At 40.6% G+C, this 19921-nt stretch overlaps 1 protein-coding gene across 1 annotated transcript; it reads right to left on the bottom strand.

Moving 5' to 3' along the window:
* On the bottom strand, window positions 1-405 carry pirt (phosphoinositide interacting regulator of transient receptor potential channels). Its single transcript, XM_020471805.1, has one exon. It carries the CDS (start codon window positions 403-405, stop codon window positions 1-3), a length of 405 nt encoding a protein of 134 aa, XP_020327394.1.
* Between the last annotated feature and the right edge of the window lie 19516 nt (window positions 406-19921).

Here is a 19921-nt window from a genome sequence, read left to right on the forward strand (position 1 = left end):
TCATAATTTAAAGACTGGTTGCCTGTAGTAGCTGAAGGGCTTCTTCATGGTGGGCTGCTTCCTGTTCTCCTTGGTGATGGGGATCAGCACCACGCCCACCACCAGCACCATCAGGCCAATGGATACCAAGGCCGGGCCCAGGATGTTGGTGGCCTTCCTGCAGTAGCCAGCAAAATACAGGCCACTCAGGATGAAGCCGCAGGCAAAGATGCTGCCCCCGGTGGACATGAGGTGGAATGGGAACCAGTAGATCTCACATGTGCTGCGGGCCGACTCGTTGGTCCAGAGGGACTCGCTGCGGGACAGGCTGAACACGGTGCTTTCTGTCTGGGGAGTGAGCTGCTCCTGGGACTGGGAGTGTAGGGTGCACTCCCCAAGGGGGATGTTCTCTGGTAGTCCAGGCATAGCCTTTAGCCTTACCCTTCCTCACCTGGGAGTCAGTGGAAGAAGGTGAAGGTTCAACAATGACCCATACATCCCTATCTCTTTCTTTCTATTTTCACCTGATGCTGGAATTTAGAGTGGAAATAATTATTACCTAAAGGATAAGGGATCCAGGTTGGAATAGCTTCTACTCTAAACAATAATATGTATACTGGTGTCATATTTTCGAAGTCTGCATTTCACATTACATTCCTTGTTGTTTCAAATAAAAGGTATGTAAAAAAAAATGTGAACGGCACCAGTGCGTTAGAATGCATCCATTAAGAGGAAATGGCCTCTTGTGCTTCTTGGACGCACCCTATTTCATCTTGGATCTCTCCTCTGTGAGTTCAACATGAAGCCGATATCGTATCACCTCAGTGATACACATCAGTGTATCATATCACTTTCACTTAATACTTCAATGTCATGATAAAGGGGCGATATAATACGATACAACAGATTGCAAATTCAAGTTTGCGTCTTGCTTTCCAAGCTATAAATCGAGCACAGAGCATATTACCAACTTTTAGAATGTATTTGCTCTTGGCAAGTCTTGAGAAAATACAACTCAAGGCCAAAATCTAAAGAGATCAGATAAAGACCTACCTTTGAGATGCTGAGGAACTTGCTGCTTTGATGTTATCCCTGCGGTGGTAACAGTATCTCAGTGATCTTAGAGACCATTCCAAAAGAGAGAAAAAAAATGAATAAAAAGCTTTGGGTGTGGATGTTTGTGGACCGCAAGCCCAGTGTGGCCAGCTGAATGCACTGCAGATAACCTCCAGAAAACAACCCCCCCCCCCTTATGGTTTCTCCACCTCCTCAACAGACCCTTCTGACTCCTATTCATGCCATCCCTCACAGCATCTGCCATGGCTGGTATTAAATTAGTACTGATGATGCTTCCTGCCTGGGCTAGGGGCTTGCCTTGCTGTCCCTAGAGAGATTTCCTCCAGTCTCCCAAGCATTGAGTTGAGCCTTCAGAATTCATGTGAAGATGCATGTCGTGGTTAGAGAAACCTCTTCCCCAGATCCACAGGGTAGTGTTTGTTGATCTGAATGTCTGAAAGCCTTTATAACTGACCAGAAGAGAGAGAGAGAGAGCGAAGAAATCAATGTACAGGAAGACTATTAGAGATGAGAGGGGAAAGCAGGGCAGGGCACTGGAAATGGCTGACATCACCCACCACTGTGACTTCTCAATGCTTCTGTATGGAAATCAGCTAGTAGTTCTCATTTTATTATATTTAACCAGGAAAATACCCTTGAGGTTAGAAACCTCATTGGCAGGGGGGACCTGGCAAGAGGTCACTAGGAAGTAGTCAGCGTGTACACTCAACACAAGAGCATAATACCAGCGGTCAACTGTGGCTATTGGGCCTTCAGTGGGGGAAAAAATCTTCCAAAACATTTCACCAAACAAAAAAATAAAGAAAAACACAGAGACAGCACCCACACTAACGTTACCAGCCACAACTACCACACTGCTTACACAACCTATGGTAGCCTAACGCCATCACTATCACACTATCACCAAAAACAACAACAGTGACACATCAAAGGATACCATCTACTGCATCTTGCCATCTTTATGTAATACATGTATCACTAGCCACTTTAAACAATGCCACTTTTATATGATGACATACCCTACATTACTCATCTCATATATGTATATACTGTACTCGATACCATCTACTGCATCTTGCCTATGCCGTTCTGTACCATCACTCATTCATATATCTTTATGTACATATTCTTCATCCCTTTACACTTGTGTCTATAAGGTAGTAGTTTTGGAATTGTTAGGTTAGATTACTCTTTGTCGGAACTAGAAGCACAAGCATTTCGCTACACGCGCATTAACATCTGCTAACTATGTGTACGTGACAAATAACATTTGATTTGATTTGATTTGGATACGAGTTTGAAAGGCTTGTGATGCTGAACGGACAGCGACTGTAATACCGCCGCACTATGTTTTTGTAAAACACATAGGCCAATAGAAAGACAGCAGTCACACACAGTTAAAGAATATGCCAGTAAGTCCCAATCATAAGAATACAAAAACACAAACATTATGCTAAGCAATTCCAAATCTAAGTGTACAACCATTGTTTCCCATTGCAAACATCGTTATCATGTTCAGCACACAAAGTTACCAGTGATCTAAAGTTTAAATGCAACAAAGTTTCACACACATAAGAGATGGCTAACAACATCAAGTGAGCTGCAATTTGAAAGAATAACAGTTCCAATCACCAGATGATGATAATTTGAAATGTTACTTCCTGTTGAAAGTTGATCTTGAGAAGAGCAACACTAACACATTAGCGCCAACGTCCTCTTCGAAAACACCTGCTACTTAAGCCGACATCGCACACCAGTCTACAACAAAAACGATCTAGTTTAGACCTTGGGAAAACTACAGCTCTTGAGAAGGTAGAATTTTCCATAGGTTTCTGTAAAAAAAAGTCTCACCCACTACAAATAAAAATGTGATTGATTGATTCAAGAGTCACTCCAAAATTCTGCTCTCAGTTGAATGGAAGATTCTTTCTGTCAGGCTTCTGAGGGCCTTGCCAATAGTGACCTATCTAGCTAGATTTATCTCCTCAGAGCACCAAAGAAAAATGATCAATGCTATCCAGGATCCTTGAGACATCCCTACCCTAAACACTAACAATAACGATAACCCTAACACTAACCCTGATTGGATCTTTTTTCGCCTCAGTTTTAACCGTTTCCTATCCAACACAAACTGAAGAGATTAAATCAGAATGTCATTTAAAATAATAATATAATAATATTATTGAGTCGAAATAGAAATTAAAACAACATTTATATTTAAAAAACACAACAATTCTTTTTTAAATCCTTGGCCTTCTCTGAAGGTGTAGAAGGCATTGATGTACAAAAGAAGTGAAGACCGCTCCAGAATGGACACCCTTGTTTTCAACTTAATCTACTCGCGTTCGCATACCCATTTTCGTGGATGCTGCCACATGCTTTACAAAGCTTATAATGCCTGTGCACTACCAAAGGTGGCACAAAGGTGATAACAAAATGAATTTTGTGGATTTTTTTATTCTACCATGGGACCATCAACAGGAATATCTTTTTTCGGCTCAACTTCAGCTAAACTGCAGTACCGAAAGTGCCCTCTGAGCACAGTGGAAAGTGTGCTTCCAGACCGGAAACCTGGCCCCCTGGTAGAAGGCCTTGACGGTTCCCACTGCACAATACAATACATTCACAATGGTCATCAACATTTTACTCTATCAGACCTTTAAACTCAGCAAGAAATACCCTCTCCTGCAATTTTAAGGTATTTTGCAGCTCGTTCCAAGACCAAGGAGCATTGTAGGAAAATGAAAATTTTCCACTTTCAGTCCTGGCCTTAGAAACTGAAAGATAGTATCAGCTGAGAACAGGTTGGAGACTATAAATTAGTTAGGAGCACAGATACTGTAAGTAGGCAATAGTCCAAGCACTGCTTTTTACACAAAGATGCACCAGTGCTTCATACTTTTCATAGGAAGGAAGGGCCACTTCACCATGTCGTATAGATCACAGTGATGGGTGAGGGGTCATGCATTTGTTATAAATCTAAGCGCCCCATGATACACAGTGTCCAGTATCTTAAGGGTGCTGGATGAGGCTTGCATGTAAACAATATCCATATATTGGAGGATGCAAATATTGTTCAGGGAAAAAAGGATCAATTAAATATATTATCAGACTGGAGAAAGTGCCCTAAGACTCAGCAGATGCATCAAAAGGTGCAAAAATATCTGTTAACTGTACTAATGTGTTGTTTTAATTAAAGGTACACTGTAAAGTGGTTTCCATGAATTTGACAGTAACTTACAGGCAGTTCGTGGCAAGTAAAATTCTGTATTTCATATTACCTGCTGTAATATAAATACGGTATCGAAGCAAGTACTGTGTAATGACACTGTACACTACTGTAAAGTGACTGTATTATAATGTAAACAAGTAAATGCTGGCGTAATCAGAATGAATGAATGGATAACTGGAATTCCTTGAGGGGAGGGGTTTGTATTTCAGAGTATTTTGGTTAGCTGCTAGGTGAAGTGTTTACACATTACAGCATATCAATTAATACTTGTACTTCTAGGAGCCTTAAGAAAAGCTTCCAAACTGGTTACGACTACAGTGCCAAACAGACCAAAATGACATGGCATTTAAGGTTTAAGACTCCAATCTGTCCCGTAAACATTGTAAGTTCATAGGGCATTATAACCACATACGAGTTATATTGGTACAGCATTCTCAGTCGTGGGTGCAACAAATATAGCCTTTTACAAGACCCGCCTCATAATGTGTTAATGAGCCAGAAACAACAATACCGTGCCCCCACTAGTGGTCAGAAGTTTTTTGCCTCTCACAATGCACCATCATTTAGAGTATGATGCAGTAAAATGTTTCAGCTTTTTTTACTGTCGATAATAACAAAAATTACGGTATAAATGCCAGTTTTCTGTTAGATTGTAGGTAATGTTATTTTCAATACTTGATCATTGTCTAAACTCTTTGTAATGCACCCATCTATAGCTAACAATTGACTTTAGTCAGGTTGTTGAGTCGTATACATTCTTTCCTCATTGGTGTTCCATTGAGGTGCCCTGTTATGATCTCATCGCTTACAGTTAGTTTAGCTTGGTACATTGTATGTTGACTTGGGACAAAAACTTGGTGACAGTTGGTGACGATTGAGCTTTGCAACATAATCCCTTTGTTTAATTCAATCAGGATTCACAAAGAGCTCCTTGGCAGGGAAAATGGCTCATTCGAATTGGCTAGAATTTGCTATAGAAAAGCTACATTTGCACAAGTGCTCTCTATTGAATTATTCTCATGTTTCTCTGTCGTGAGTCGTGACTGCACCATGTGAATGACTCGTGCTCCCTGACTGGGTGTGTTCTTACAATGTTAAGCAAAAATAACATATTGTGTCGTCAATAATGTATTTGTGGTGCAGTAGGCAATATTTCCCACTAGAGGGCAATGCTGGTCTTTACTAGGTTTTGCTATCTCGGCTCTGCATTAGAGATTGTGCACCAGGATTCATACTTGCGTCCTCTACCTAGCAGAATTACTACTCAGAATGTAACAGTTTTGTGCACCTCTATATGTGAGACATGTATTAGCCTCTAATGTGCCAGCTTCTGCTTATGATGTGTTAAATCTATCTTAAATGGTCCATTTACTTTGGTCGTAGACACCTAGAGTAGTCACACACTGACATTCATTTATTATTACCTCATATTCTCTCAATAAACTTAGTTAATAAATGGATGAAGAGAGAAAAGACATGACTGTTGACTGGTCAATTGTAGTGTGTATACTATTTGCAGACATGCGCATCAAAGATACATGGTAAGACTCCCTGTTTTTTGGGGAGGGAGGATGAAAGAGAAAAATACATTTGGACGAATAAAGTAACACTGACTCTTGATCCTAAACAGCTCATCATTAAATATCGATGAACCCTCCAGAGTCAGCTACATCCACTCAGACTCAGACATAAATAGCATTCAGAAGAATACATTGATTTGTCTCACTATCACTGCAGACCCAGGTCACCCAGGTGACTAATTATTCTCTATGGCAAGTTTGCATCATTTGCTAGAAAGGCCCACAGGAGGAGCCATGCACCCTGGTTGATGGCAAACAACAGCCGCAGCATTAATTCAACTTATCCACTCGACTGCTGAGAGAAGCTGCATGGGAGGAGACCCTTCAGGTTTTGAAGATTCATTTGTCTCTTATTCACCAAGTACACCTATACTTATTTGATCCAAACTCTGCATTTCCCCTCTGTCTCACCTTCTCCTCAAAGGAAATAGATCATATTACATTTATTTGGTAGGCTGGATTTACTTATACTCTAATTCTCTCCCATATCCTTTGACAAGGCCTTCGTATTTATTAATCGCTACTGAAGAGAAACACGTAGCACACCACTCAACAGTCTCGTATTATTGTGTATGTAAATCTGGGACACTCCATTTAGTATGATAGGTTACGTTTGGTATGGTTACACAAGACAGATGGTTACTTAAGGCAAAAACTTAAGGTGGGTGGTTTGTCGGGGTGGATGGGTAAGTGTATAACACAAACATCTAGCAACCCAAAGGTTGCATGTTGAAATCTCATCATGGACAACTTTAGCATTTGAGCTAATTAGCAACTTTTCAACTACTTACTACTTTTTTGCGTTATCGACCTAGCTAGAATTCATAACATATCATAAGTTTAGCAAATTCGTAACATATAATACAAATTGTAATTCATAGCATATCATACGAAATGGGTGATGGACATCCACAAATTAATACATACCATTACGAAATGTAACATATCATACTAAATGGATTATCATGGGTTTATGTAAGGAATAATGCGAAATGCTTTAAGACCAGGTTGCACTCAAAGGAGGGCATATGTAGTTTCCTGATGCTTCTTGTTCCTGGCTCCCATGCTATTTTGAAGTCAATGTCTTGCACTGTGCCACCCCTGCTAAAGTGTGTCAGGGAGATAGATAGACAAAGAGAGAGAAAGAAAGAGAGACAGAGGGAGTAACAGAGAGAGAAACAGAGAGGGAGAGAGAGCACTAATACATGCAGTTGGGAAGGTGTGAATTGTATAAACAGATCAATAGCTCAGGCAGGTCTTATTTCTGACAGATTTGTTTTCCCAGTCTGGTAATTGGCAGGGATGGAGCCCGCCACACTCCCTGGTTGATCTCAAGGTGCTCTGTTTGCCTTCTTCGCTGATGTCTGCCTTGGATTGTTCATTGAAGGTTGTTGATGGCTTCCGATTGAACTGAGACTGGCCACATGGTTTGGCTCTATATTAAAGTATGGGAGCTCACTGAGGATTAAGTTTAAGAAAGCTGTCTTTCGTTATATCCTATTTGAATCTTTAAATCTCTTACGAGCCTGGCCTTATCTATTAGTAATGGTGAAGGATCAGACCCATCTCTACATCTCTGTCAGTGCATTTTTTTTCTCTCTCTAGCTGAGTGGTTACTATCATGGGTAAAACCAAACCCTTCAGGTTGTCTCTCGGATTAGATTTTCTGAATGGATCTTCGACAGAGAAGATAAGAATCATTATGCAAACAGAGTTATGAAAAAGGTTTGATTCCAGGTCATAGTCAGTTTTGAGTTCCAGGGATTCTAAATAGCCTTTTTGAAAGTGAGCTTCTTAGGTAACTTTTTGGGACGTGCCCTGTAGGTGTCATCTCAGTTTAAACTCTGTCACTGCTGTTCTGCATGAGCGCAGTTCTTTCAATGAGAAATTCAACCGTTCAGGCAGAACAGAAGACTTTCTTTATGGCAGAGGCTATGCCCGTATGGCACCATCAGAGTCCTAGATGAACTCACTCCGGAAGATTCTAAAGTTAGAAGATTCTAAATATTTTCATTTAATTAGTCGGTGGTGACTCGACATCTTCCATAGTGGTTGAGATGGGCCATGGATATACTCCTACTGTCAGTTGGACCACTTGGCCCCAGTGTTGGTGGACATGTGGAGCAAGAGGCTGAGAAGCTCTAGTCAGCCCAACCTACACTACTGTCAGCATCCCTTAGATGTCATTTGAGGTCAAGACGCTTTCAAGAGTGCCGATGCCGATGTTCTCTGCAGCCTTACACTTGAAAATGAAAATGAATTTAGCAAAGACAATACAATTTTAGAGGACTGCCGTACATCCAACTCCCATTCACACAGACCTCAGTCCACTCTGTGTCCCAAACAAAAAGATTGAATGGCCTTTGGTGGTTAACAAACTTTTATTGTCTGCCATCCTTTCTGCTCTATGTAATCCCCTTAAAAGCAATAAAGCCGGTATGGTGTCAGCACCAAAGTGGGGTTGAGAGAGTTTCATTCAGAGGTTGCAAGCTGTCCACGTCGGGTAAAGCAATATACTGCAAGTTATGATTGTGCTTCATGAGAATCTGACCTCTAATTCCAGGTATTAAGAGAAAGGCTAATGGTATCAAAGGGTCAGACCCTCCTGAGCCATGGGAAATAAGAGCAATCGATAAGGGGTCAAAGAGATAAACAAGGTGCAGGCAACCCAGAAGTACGTGTATCTGCCTGTAAATATCTCTGTTCTCTGACCAACAACACTTTATCATGCCAGTGCTATAGATTTATACTCTTGAAGGATTCCCATGAAGTGAGGAAAGGTCTGCCTGTGACACTAGAGGTCAAAGGGTACAGTATATTACCAACCGTGTGGGGAGGAGGGGTTGTTTGTCTCGACACTGCCAAACTGTGGCGAGGGATGTGTCTACCTTGGACAACCCCCCCCCACCCCCACCCCACCCAGCCGTAACTATAGAAGCTTTTGAAATGCTAATCCCCCTGTGAGCGGTGGGTCCAGTCGATGGTATTGATCCAACATGCCCATCAGCATTGTGGAGAAGGTCCACTCGTTCTCATGGGAAAGTGCTCTACCATCCCTCCTCAATCTTACAGGCCTCGATGACTTGTATGTACCAAAAGGGGCACGGAGTGCTCAGAGTTTAGTCAGGGCTAACCTTCAATGACAGCTTGGTGGCTAAGGCAGTGCAGATGTTGAAGCCTAATAAAGACAAAGGAGGCCTATTTTGCCTCATGCTTAAAATCCAATATGGCAGTTAGACTGTTACCTGCTAGTATTCTCTGTGGGGTATTTAGCCTTGCAGAATTTACATTAACAGGGAACTGTTAGAAAAATACCTATGTTAGTATGTAGGAAGTAATGTAAAGTTTTCACTCTAAAGTATTGCTTTTAAAGGGAATTTGCAACATTTTGGTATATATTGAACACATGGCCTCTGTCACAATGGCTTCTATAAATAGATTTGTGAGTGGATGTATTTTTATCTTCAAATGCTTTTGAATGTCAGTCTGAGGGGAAGGTTCATCCTTGTGTCCAAGTGCAACTTCCTCCATTTTGAAGTGAGAGGCAACATGGCAGTTGGATATTACACTGCCCAGACAGAAACCCTGGAGACTAGCTTTCAATAACAATAAGAGGTGGCTAGGTGATGTGGCTCTCTGTCCCCACAAACCGATGTGTGTCCTCATGAGGTGAATTCATTACATTGTTTCACATCTTGTTAGATTATGCTGGTCTTCCCATACAGCAAAGTCTAACTATTGCTGTCAGCATCTATTCATCCTTGAAATGTGTAGGTGGCTGACATTCACAGTTTTTCACAGACTGTTTTCACAACCATTTACAAAGTGTTTAGATCGCACCAATAGCCTCAATGATTAAAAACCCAACAAATAGCAACACATGGTTCTAAGACAACAAGTGAATGTTGATCATGTCAAAACAGGTAACTATCAACCTCTTTCAAGATATACTGTATAGCCTCATGGTGGATGTTGTCAGGCAAGTCGGTTATTGGACAACACCATGAAATGTAAACACTGAGAATACAAAACATTAAGAACACCTACTCTTTCCATGACATAGAATGACCAGGTGAATCCAGGTGAAAGCTATGATCCCTTATTGATGTCACTTGTTAAATCCACTTCAATCAGTGTAGATGAAGGGGAGGAGTCAGGTTAAAGAAGGATTTAAGCCCTGAGACAGCTGAGACATGCGTTGTGTATACAGTATGTTCCATTAGAGGGTAAATGGGAAAGACAACAGATTTAAGTGCCTTTGAACGGGGTGTCAAGAACTGCAACGCTGTGGGGGTTTTTCACGCTCCACAGTGTCCCTTGTGTATCAAGAATGGTCCAATGTTAGATCTACTCATTGAACCTTTTGGGTAATATTTCACATTGATCAATCCCTTTGGCTGTGGAAGACTCACATTTTAGTTTAAAGACTTTGTTGTTCTGTTCAGGCTCCAATTCTGATCTGTCCAGACAAAGGAACACTCATGCCCCAGGATTATGTTGATAATATAGATTTTGTCTCTTATTTTCATCCTTTTTTTGAGAGAAAATAGATTTCTTTATTTCCTCACCAAAAAGGGAATGAAAATGTCATCACAGTGACCCCTCAAGTCAAATCTCCTCATGTTATTACATAATATATCTGTTTCTTAATCTGAATATAACTGATGTATATCATGCAATCAATCTATGTATCATACTGTAACACATTTCATATTGGGTTAAAATATGATAGTCACAGCGTTTTGATTTATAGCCTTGTCAATGTACTCTGGGGATTTGTTTTATGAGAAACAGTTTTTGGTGGTACGTGCTGAACATTGTCACTATTAACATATTCTACGAAGCCTTAATTTTTCTCCTCTCACAGTTCATTATAAAGTGGTGTTTACTGAGGGACTAAGATACTGAATAATTCATGAGTGTTTTTCTTCCTTTGTATCAGATTTTGCCTTCTACAAACTGTCTTCCTGCATTTTAAGCATTGTTAAGCCTCTTCAGACTTCAGGGACAGCTCAGCCATAATAATAAAAAATCATTTGACCTTAACGCTGTTATCTTTTCACAATGGGAAACGCACATTCATTACTTCTGTGTGGTGTTGTGGTGTTTATCAAATAATATATTAGTCATAGCTACAAACCTAGTTTAAAGGTCAGTATACAATTTATTCTCAAAAGATCTTAAGTTTTCCCCTCTCCTTTTCCCTCCAGAGTTGACGGAGCAGCTTCAGTGTACTTTGACTCAATACTAAAGGGATTCTTCACATTCGATAATTAAGAGAAGATGAAAGGTGTGTTCTCCAGTGTGGACTCATAATGGTTAAAGAGTGACAAAGGAAGGTTGAGTCTTTTAGCGGTGGTGTTTAGATTTTTTAATAATCCGCACTCCATGGATTTCACTCCTGCAGAAATCAAGGTCACGGAGTGTCTTCAGAATCTAGGACGCCTCGCCCTGTGAGACCTGCCGTTCATCTCACACCTATTATCATGGTGTGGTGGCAGAACGGTGGGTCCAACACGTGTAGACCGTGTGTACCACAATACAGCTATGTCAGTTACAATTGGGGAGATAACAGGATGTTCATTGTGTAGGCAAAATGGTTAGACCGCCTCAAAGTTTACTATGCAATCTGCACAAATGTTAGTCAGATATTTGTTGCACAAGGAATAGTGAAATGGGACATGGGGACTTTGATAGGAGTTTTGGTAGATTGAAGTGGAATTTTGTGCATATATGCCAACCATTGTAGCTGAATTTCATAAACCTGTGTGTGCATTTGTGCGTGTGTGTGTGTGTGTTAAATATACCTAGTGCTTGGTGAATGGGTCTTAGGCCTCATGTTGTACTCTCCACTCCAGCATTGTTGATTAATGGATTGGATTTGAACTTTTAAACTACCGATCTGCTGGAGGCCTTTCAGCGTTGTTTGCTTTAGAGAAACTTAAAAGGGAACAAGAGTATTTTTCCTTTTGTATGCTCCCACAGCGAATTCCTCTGAGGGATCTCAGCCTAGTTCCCTAGATTAAATTGTTCTGCCGTAGAGGGGTGCTGTTAAACTAGCAGAGAGCTCTTGCAAAAGTAAATTGCCCCCTTTGCAAATATTAAAAAATATAGAGTTAACACACTTCTTAAGACCTTCATGGCCCTTGATGAGAATGTGTTTGTTGCATGCTGTGCACACAAGTGGAACCACAAGAAGTTATGTAATACAGTGAGTCATGAGAGGATTTCTCTCTCTTTCTCTCTTTACGCGCACACACACACACGCACATGCACACGCACACTCAATGAAAAACACCTCTGTTGGTGGTTAGTCCCGCATCTTGTTGACAGAGGAAGGTGCTGTGGACGCTCCATTTACAGCATATTAAACTACATGGAGGCCAACACCTGGACTTTAGTTGTCTCTTTAGACAGAGGAAACAGGTCCCAGCTCCCCTGCTCCTCTGTTACCATCATAAACAGTGTAGTTGATTTAAACAATCCTGCTTAGTTAAGGAGAGATGGAAATTTACAAAGCAGTTACCTGGAGGAAGATGATATTTTTTAAATTTAGTCCGGGGGAGGATTATGTAGTTGATTAAACATTATAAATCTTGCTAGGCAAGTCAGTCAGAACAAATTATTATTTACAATGACAGCCTACCCCAGCCAAACCCAGATGACACTGTGTACCAATTGTGCACTGCCCTAAGGGACTTAGCCAGATGTGATGCAGCCTGGATTTGAACCAGGGACTGCAGTGAAGTCTCTTGCATTGAGACGCAGTGCCTTAGACTGCTGTGCCACTCAGGAGCCCACTCAAATGCTCAGGGTTTGAGAATTAGTTGGTTGTTGCCGGATGATGCCCCTCATCCCTGATTCTCGACTGGGCGCGCAATACCTAGTGTGGTCTCAATTAAATGATCCATAGCCTATTCTATAGGCTATAGGCCTAGGTTATACGAAGAGCATGCTCGGAGAAGACATTTCCTAAGAAATTGTACATCCTTCCCGAGTTTTTGAGCTGCTGGGATCGTGTATATAAAATAGGCTACACTACGTTACACACTGCAATTCCCAATCATGAGCCTCGGCCTGCCCTTCCCTTGCTTTGTGCTGCCAAACCAATGATTGTGCTGTGTATGGTGGCACTTCAGGAGGCGAGGCAATTTGCAACAACAAAAAAAGAAACAATATCTGTGCACGCTGACTAGGCCGACTGATGTCCAGTTTGAGAGGGAGAGTGTGAAGATGAGAAGAAGGTAAGCATGCGGACCAGAGGTAAGCATGCTACACCTATAATGAATTAAAATAAAAACAATATGTTTCGTTGCCCACAATGAAGCTATTTATCAGAGTTATTGACCTCACAATAATCCATATTCTAGTATTTTACATAACTTACATTACTATGAAGCGGCCGTCGCTGAGATGACAGCACATGGGTGCTGAAAGTAGGCTAATTCGAGGAGGACTAATTCATTTAAACAGTCTTCATTTTAATTTGACTTTAGGCTATTAACAACATGAGGGCTTTGTGAAGGAGTCTATTTCATCCTATTCAAGAAAATATTTCACAGACAAAGTTATTAGTCGACTATCCATAGATTTTGTCAGCCAAGTCCTTCAGTCACCATTAGAGTTTAATATTTTCCCGGTATTTTACAAATGTTCCACCCTGAAAATAAATCACTTTTCTCCCGGTATTTCCTGACAAAACCAGAAGTGTCATTCAAAAGCATATAACTACTGTATATTTGGATTTGATTAGAGCTTTGATTGGCATGAAAATTCCAGCCTGATACTACCTGAGTCTGATGAAGGGAACCCTGTTGTGCTTGAAAGTGAGATTCCTGTACAAGAAGGGCTAGCTTTGCACTGGTAGCTAAGCTAAAATAGGGAGAGCAGCCATCTTTCCTTTGTTAACACTGAAATCCCGCACCGTGTGGAAATCCCGTTGATTTCAGCTTTCAGGGATAAGTGACCACTGGCGGTGAAGGTTCACCAGTCATTTTTGAAAGAAAACATTTCACATGTGAGGTCACGCCTTCTCACCTCTGTTACAATGGGTTACACTGTATAATATCCAACCAATCTCAACTGACTGGATATGTTGTCTCATTCAATTTAACGGAAGTTAAATTGGAAGGAAGTTAAATTGCCAAACAAACCTTCTTCCAGGTTGATCATTTGGATAAGGACCAAATTAGTTTGTTCCAAACAATGAGACAATTTAAACGTTCCCACATTAACCTAGATACAGCGACGCTTTCATGTTAATTAAAGTTTAATTCCCAAATGGCCTATACAGGTATGATTAATCAATAATATTGATTAGTCAATTAAAATTGCTTTTGCAAGTTCATTAATAGCCCTACTCCCACATTACTGATCCAGCATTGATGATTCATTGACGTCTATAAACAGATAAAAATGGTTTGTACTGCTTCCAACAAACCAAACTTTACATACATTTAAATTGCTAATACTCATAATAATGAGCAAGCTGTCAGATGTGGTGCCACCCATTCCCTCACTAATAAGTGAACCCTCACCCACGGAAAGATTGATCGCTGACCTCAGCAGCGATGCAAATCCTAACTATGCCCAAAGGCTGAGAATGTTAGATCAATCAATCAATCAAATTTATTTATAAAGCCCTTCTTACATCAGCTGATGTCACAAAGTTCTGTCCAGAAATCCAGCCCAAAACCCCAAACAGCAAGCAATGTATTTGTAGAAGCACGGAGGCTTGTAAAAACTCTCTAGAAAGGCCCGGAACCTTGGAAGAAACATAGAGGGGAACCAGGCTATGAGGGGTGGCCAGTCCTCTTCTGGCTGTGCCGGGTGGAGATTATAACAGAACATGGCCAAGATGTTCAAATGTTCATAGATGACCAGCAGGGTCAGCAGGGTCGGAACACTTGAAACTGGAGTAGCAGCACGACCAGGTGGACTGGGGACAGCAAGGAGTCATCAGGCCAGGTAGTCCTGAGGCATGGTCCTAGGGCTCAGGTCCTCCGAGAGAAAGAGAGAGAGAGAGAAGTTAGAAGCTTAATATGCATAACCTTTCATATGTTAGCTAAATATTATGATAATACTGCATAGAATGTATTACCTGAAAGAGGTCATCTAGGACATATATATATGTTGGATGCAATTTGAATGGAATTGATGGAGAGAGAAAGACTAAAATCATATCATATTTTATTGGTCACATGCAAATATTTAGCAGATGTTATTGCGGATGTAGCGAAATGCTTGTGTTTCTAGGTCTAACAGTGCAGTAATATCTAACAGTTTACAACAATACACACTAATCTAAATGTAAAAGAATGGAATTAAGAAATATATAAATATTAGATCGACCAATGTTGGAGTGGATTTGACTAAAATACAGTAGAATAGAATACAGTATATACATATGAGATTAATAAAACAGTATGTAAACATTATTTAAACATTATTAAAGTGGCCAGTGATTCCATGTCTATGTATATAGGGCAGTAGCCTCTAAGGTGCAGGGTTACGTAACCGGGTGGAAGCCGGCGTGTGATAGGCTGTTTTAAAACTGTGCAGCTGCAATCTAAAAATGTATGTTTACAATATTATATTATATTGTATTACTGTAGCATAGACCATGCTGCAGAAAATGCAGGCCTACCAGTCACAAGAAAAAAAGTTACCATGATGAGATGGTAGGTTACATGCATTGTGAACTGCGTTCCAGACTGAGATGTCCTTTCTGTCCCCACCCTGGGCGTTGATGACTGATCATGCAGATTGCAGAGAGAAGGCCATAGAGAAGCCAGATTGAGACATTGCTAATGATTTAACAGTTCTATTTTACATCATGCTGTTCATATAAATAATTCATTATAATTGACCAGTTATTTATTCCTGGAAAAGGGGGTGGGTTTGGGTGGTAAATCTCAGTAACCCAGTTCCTGCTATTCAACCCTAGTCTCCATGCATTCCTTAAATATCCCAGTGTCAGTGAAGAGCTTGGTGTGTTGAGTTAAAACCAGGGCTGAATTGAGGGGGTATGTGAGGAAATGGCTGATTATATAACGCGATCTGGAACAACACATTAGTCCGCAATGTTTTAAGTAAGAAACAAGCTGTAAAATGTGGCGAAAGACGTGACAGATGCATATAAGATATCTAGGATTTGTCTCTATGATATTCAGAGGCTGCACTACAACCTTTGATAGGAGATAAAACATGTACTTTGCTTGGGAAGTAATGTGTGATTCTGTCACTATCAATTGATGTTTGACATTTCAACAGGCTATATAACAACATACTGACTCTACATCAGTCAGGAGCAAGCCAGGTAGCCTAAGAAGGAATGGAAATAAATAATTTTGTTTATAATATTATTATTTCAAGGCTATAGCCTGCCATTTAAGAAATCAATTGTGAAGCGTTTGTGACGCAGTACAGGCTGGCAGGAGAACTCAACATTTCAACAACACATCAACAACAGCACTTCAACAACATGCCTATAAAAAATTACTCAGAGTTAAGTAATAATGAAACGAAAAATGCCTTACTAGGCTATACCCTCAAATTAAAGCTGACAGTCTGCACTTTAACCTCATAGTCATTATATCATTTCAAATCCGAAGTGCTGGAGTACAGAGCCAAAACAACAAAAATTGTGTCACTGGCCCAATACCTTTGGAGCTCACTTTATAGTATACAAAATGGGTTTTATGTATTTACCTGCCTGGGATTACATAAGAATCTGTAAAAAAAAAAATACCCACCAAGGAATGACACCTATCAGTTTGTTGTTAACAAAATAGCATGCTAGTGGTTGAACACGTTCCTGGTGATGTTCCTGCATCATAAGGTGAGTGGGCCTTCTCGTTGAATGATTTTTGCTGGCATTTGATCAAATGGAAATATCTGCCAATCACACACCAATGACTTGAGGGATTGCCTCATCTCCAGTCTGAGGTGCATTGATCCGTTTCTTGACCCTGGCCATGTGAAGTCTGGATGGGAGGTGAAGCTCCTGACTTGAAGTTTAGCACGGAAATTCAAAGTGACTTTGCTGTGATAAAAAAAAAGATGAAAGAAAAGAAAGAAGTGAGAAGAGAGAAAAATAGAGAGAGCGAGAGAGAAAGGGAGAGGAGGAGGACCAGATGGAGAGTGAATTGTGGACTGTGTATGTATGTGTGGTGATTAATGAAAGCGGTTGTCAATAAGACAAAGCAGACAGCGTATTCATTAAGGTGGCAGAAACCACTGACAATAATTAAAAACACTTCCTGAGTAGTGGAGAAGTCGAGAGTGGAGAAATGTAAGCAATTGCGAGACCTTTGACTTCAGCAGTACATGCATAATTAATCCATATGACTGCAGTTGTTTTGACAGGTTCTGAGTCACAACATTACAGAATTCATGACTGACTTTGTTAAACATGAGTTAACCCTTAAGGGGGAATTCCGACCTGAGTTAAGTGCATGTAAATGGAACGTAATTCCCTTTTTATGCACTTTTCCAGTAGTGATTTTAGCATGTAAATCTTGGTGGGGCAAACCATTTTTGGGGGGAGGGGGAATGCATGCCAGCAAAGCCACTACACAACACAACACTAAACAATACATTAATTGTACTATAACGATGACAAACGGTGCCCACAAACTGTTAGGACCTACATAAAGCTGTCCCAACAGCAGAGTCCCAACACCTTACCACTGCTACACCTGGCTATCAGCGGAGCCTTGTCTGGCAGCGAAACAGTTCATTCAGCCTCATTTACTGCTTTAAAAAAAAACATTGCTGATATATCTGACTTGCTTAAACAAATGTGGTTTCTACTGACAATTGAGATATACAAACTATGGCATAAGGGGATGACAAGCGGATAAGAGACAATCTGTAATTTCGATTAAGACATTAATGAGCGAGCTAGGACAGACGTAGTCAATATAACTATTTGTTCAGCACTTTTGAAATGTACAGCAGCAGAGTTCAGAACATGGGCCGTTCTTACAGAGTTCCCTGTACACCAAGTCAGAGCCGTAGGATAAACAAAGGAGGCATATAAGCAGAGAATGAAAGCTCTTACAATATTCGATGATTACATTTATCTAAAACAGGTTATAGACTACATGTGCACCAACAAGTCAGAACAGCAAGTGAAATTAAGATGGGAAAAAATACCGAATGATTAGGGTAAGGCATATGGGCTACTAACAGGTTACTACACAACATACACTTAGTATTACTTTCTTAGCTACAGTATACATATCTCCCTGGCATATTACATCATTTATGCAGCAGCATACAAGACATTTTTGGACTTGTTGTGCTGTGCTCACTTGAACAGGAAGATGGTGCCGTCCTTTGTGGGCAAATTTGCCATCAAAGTCTGCATTCTCTGGATTTATCGGGCTTTCAAGACAACTGGGAATTTGAAAAAAAAAACAAGGTAGAATCATGATGACGCCAGTGATCTTCAGGTCGTAGCTCTAAAAAGAGGCCCGAGTTCCCGACTTACAATTCCTCCGAGTTGGATAACTGTTCAAAACTTGTTTTCCCAGTCAGAGTTAGTTTTTTTTCCTGAGTTCCCAGTTGTCTTGAACTCACTAAAGTCAGATTTCCCAGTTCAGAGTTAACAGTTGTTTTGAGTGTAGCAGAAGTCATGCTGGATTGACAGCATGGCCAATGTTGGATGTTTATCATTTTAAGCTTGGAAAAGAGATCCCTAAACCCAGACTTAGGACCACACACTCCACTGAATAGCAGGCTAGTGATTTTTGTGCAATGCTTGCAGTTAGACACTGATTCCATCCAAACCACTCATTGTTGAATTTGCGATTTCAAACTTGTTGTGTAATGTCCAATGGCCAATGACCACTGATACGTTTTATCTATAATTTCTATAATTTAGATTGTCGACTTGATTCATGATGATGACTGCTAGCTAAGATTTTGAAAGTATGATGTTGACATGATCAGTCCAATAAAAGCTACTGTAGATATAACGTGATTTGACATATTTTTTTTCTGCGGCCAATGACCTTGAGCACTTCTAATGTAACTCTATAGCATTTTTGAGCCCTACCCTTAGATTTGGCTGTGACGTAGTGTCCCCATGAGTGACAGAACACTGAGCCAATCACGATGCAACTAGAGAACATTACCAACCCCTATGCTCCATATTTTCCACTTGCTGCCCCACCACCACATAAAGCACTGAGCTAGGCTGAAACACCTGCATTTTGAGCTGCCTTACTAAAGAAGGCATAAAATAGACCATCTTTGTATGCGGTTTTATTAACTCAATGATTTTTTTATATACATACAGTGCCTTGCGAAAGTATTCGGCCCCCTTGAACTTTGTGACCTTTTGCCACATTTCAGGCTTCAAACATAAAGATATAAAACTGTATTTTTTGTGAAGAATCAACAACAAGTGGGACACAATCATGAAGTGGAACGACATTTATTGGATATTTCAAACTTTTTTAACAAATCAAAAACTGAAAAATTGGGCGTGCAAAATTCTTCAGCCCCTTTACTTTCAGTGCAGCAAACTCTCTCCAGAGGTTCAGTGAGGATCTCTGAATGATCCAATGTTGACCTAAATGACTAATGATGATAAATACAATCCACCTGTGTGTAATCAAGTCTCCGTATAAATGCACCTGCACTGTGATAGTCTCAGAGGTCCGTTAAAAGTGCAGAGAGCATCATGAAGAACAAGGAACACACCAGGCAGGTCCGAGATACTGTTGTGAAGAAGTTTAAAGCCGGATTTGGAAACAAAAAGATTTCCCAAGCTTTAAACATCCCAAGGAGCACTGTGCAAGCGATAATATTGAAATGGAAGGAGTATCAGACCACTGCAAATCTACCAAGACCTGGCCGTCCCTCTAAACTTTCAGCTCATACAAGGAGAAGACTGATCAGAGATGCAGCCAAGAGGCCCATGATCACTCTGGATGAACTGCAGAGATCTACAGCTGAGGTGGGAGACTCTGTCCATAGGACAACAATCAGTCGTATATTGCACAAATCTGGCCTTTATGGAAGAGTGGCAAGAAGAAAGCCA

This window comes from Oncorhynchus kisutch, linkage group LG10 (genome assembly GCF_002021735.2).
Source record: "Oncorhynchus kisutch isolate 150728-3 linkage group LG10, Okis_V2, whole genome shotgun sequence".
In the NCBI taxonomy this organism is placed as follows: domain Eukaryota; kingdom Metazoa; phylum Chordata; class Actinopteri; order Salmoniformes; family Salmonidae; genus Oncorhynchus; species Oncorhynchus kisutch.